General features: G+C 48.4%; 1 protein-coding gene across 2 annotated transcripts; it reads left to right on the plus strand.

The window, feature by feature from the left end:
* The first annotated feature begins 6 nt into the window (after nt 1-6).
* Nucleotides 7-1,953, plus strand: LOC111735755 (dehydrogenase/reductase SDR family member 4-like). 2 transcript variants are annotated; one of them, XM_023527196.1, is made up of 4 exons: nt 7-46; nt 144-189; nt 491-625; nt 1,072-1,953. In XM_023527196.1, the coding sequence occupies exons 1-4, from the start codon at nt 9-11 to the stop codon at nt 1,129-1,131; spliced, it is 279 nt and encodes a 92-aa protein (XP_023382964.1). In that variant the 5' UTR covers nt 7-8; the 3' UTR covers nt 1,132-1,953. The 2 variants fall into 2 exon arrangements, with proteins under 2 accessions (XP_023382964.1, XP_023382963.1); XM_023527195.1 differs by having other exon boundaries at nt 144-195; nt 1,072-1,153.
* Nucleotides 1,954-2,000: the final 47 nt, after the last annotated feature.

Below are 2,000 nucleotides of genomic sequence, written 5' to 3' on the forward strand. Positions count from 1 at the left end.
CAGCCCTGATGACAAAAGCAGTGGTGCCAGAGATGGAGAAACGAGGGTACGGAGAATGAGAGGAAGCCTGGGTGCAACGGGCCTCATGCGGGCTGAGGGCATGGGTCTTTTCTGGGAAGAGGGTCATTCTCTTCTTTTTCCAGAGGCGGCTCAGTGGTGATCATATCCTCCATAACAGCCTACATTCCGGTACATGTAAGAACCCCTTTCTCTGCTGCTTCCATCCCGTCCATCATCCTGAAGCTTTCCACTCCTCCAGTTACCCTCAGAAGTTTGTGTCCCCTTTTGGAATTACACCACCAAGTCTATTCCCACAAAATAGTTGCCTTGCCTTCACAAACCCTAACCTAGGCGGTGTTTAGTCACCAGATAATTTTCTAACTGGGACCCTCCCTTACAGGAGATGCCTTATTATCTACTGCCCTTTATGTGTTCCAATAAGAACCAAGAATAGAAACGAAGAGACTAACCTATTCTCTCCTTTCCCCAGGGCCTGGGCCCTTATGCTGTTACTAAAACAGCCTTGCTAGGCCTCACCAAGAACCTGGCCATGGACCTGGCCCCAAGGAACATTAGGGTGAACTGCCTGGCGCCAGGAATCATCAAGACTGAATTGAGCAGAATGGTGAGGAGGGGGAGTCCTGCATCCCACTGGCACCCCTAAAGGGCAACTTTCTGGATGGAGAGGACCAGGGCCTGGGTCCTGAGCTCCCAGTCACTTCTGTCCCCACTCCCTGGGCTTTTCTACAGTCCCTCTCCATATCAGCCACCTGTCTAGACTAGACCCACTACTTTCTTGAGGTTTGTGGTGGAGACATAGGAATTTAGACTCTACTCACGCCATTTACTATCTCCTTAAATGGGTGGGGACTGGAGAGATGGAGCAAAATACCTCACTAGAACCTGAAAGAATGAAACAGAAAAGGATGGTGGGGAGAGACCGGGGGCTAAGAAGTGGGAGAGGCGTCTCTCCACCCTTCCTCTCAAGTGATGTTAGGGCAGACAGTTTCTCCCCTCTCTGCCTCTCCCTTTCCTCTTCTTTCACATAAAGAGATTCCCTTTTTCCTGCAGCTTTGGGCAGACAAGGCTATTGACAAGACTCTAAAAGAAAGCTTGCTGATAAAAAGGTAAGGCTGTCACAGGGAGAGTTAGGAGGGATAAAGACAGAAAGGACTGGCCCCTGACATGGCCCACAGCTCGTGTCTCTCGGTCCAACAGACAACACAGCCATGCTCTCCTCTGCCTCAAACATGCACACTTCACAAGTTCATGAAGATGAACTTGATATTCTTTAAAGTAGAGAAACATTTTTCATAAGCAGTCTGAATAGAAACCAAAGGAAAATAATTTGCCATTGTTTGCACTGTATCCCTACAGTGTTGTGCAAGGAGTCTGCTTCCATTGCAAAAACCAGAGAGGCACCCAGTTTTCAACAGAGCACAGCTCTGGGAGAGGCCCTGACTCCTCTCTCCAGCTGGCTATTTGCCTCCACCTCTGGACATCCCTAGCGACCAGGGACCAAAACTAAAACATGTTTTTTCAGTTTCCCTTGAATAAAGAGTCATTTCCAAAGCTCTGGGTGATGATCCTACAGTTCGAATAAAAGGAATGAAAATCTTTACTAAGTCCCAAAACTACTCCTGCCTAAGAAACTAGCCTCTTCCCCAAGGGGTTGGCCGAACTGTTCAGGCACCTTCGTCTGACTTCCTTTCCTCTAACTTCCCTGCCGCTCTCTAGCTTCAAGCTTCTAAGAACTTGTCATTAGTGTCCCCATCTTGTCCTCCAAGAACGTGTGCAAGCAAGGCCTACTTAAGAAGGGACACCTCCTCAAGTGCTCCGAAAGCCATTCTGATGTCAGGCATGAACTGCAGGCCTAGTTCAACTCACTAATAAGTCAGAGTATTGTCATCCTAGAGCCCCCATGATGGATTTAGCCCTTGCTTTTCAATCTTAGATGCCCATTAGAATCTGCTGAGGTGCTTGTTAAACTACAGACACTC

This window comes from Pteropus vampyrus, unplaced genomic scaffold (assembly GCF_000151845.1).
Source record: "Pteropus vampyrus isolate Shadow unplaced genomic scaffold, Pvam_2.0 Scaffold1000006581, whole genome shotgun sequence".
Classification (NCBI taxonomy): Eukaryota; Metazoa; Chordata; class Mammalia; order Chiroptera; family Pteropodidae; genus Pteropus; species Pteropus vampyrus.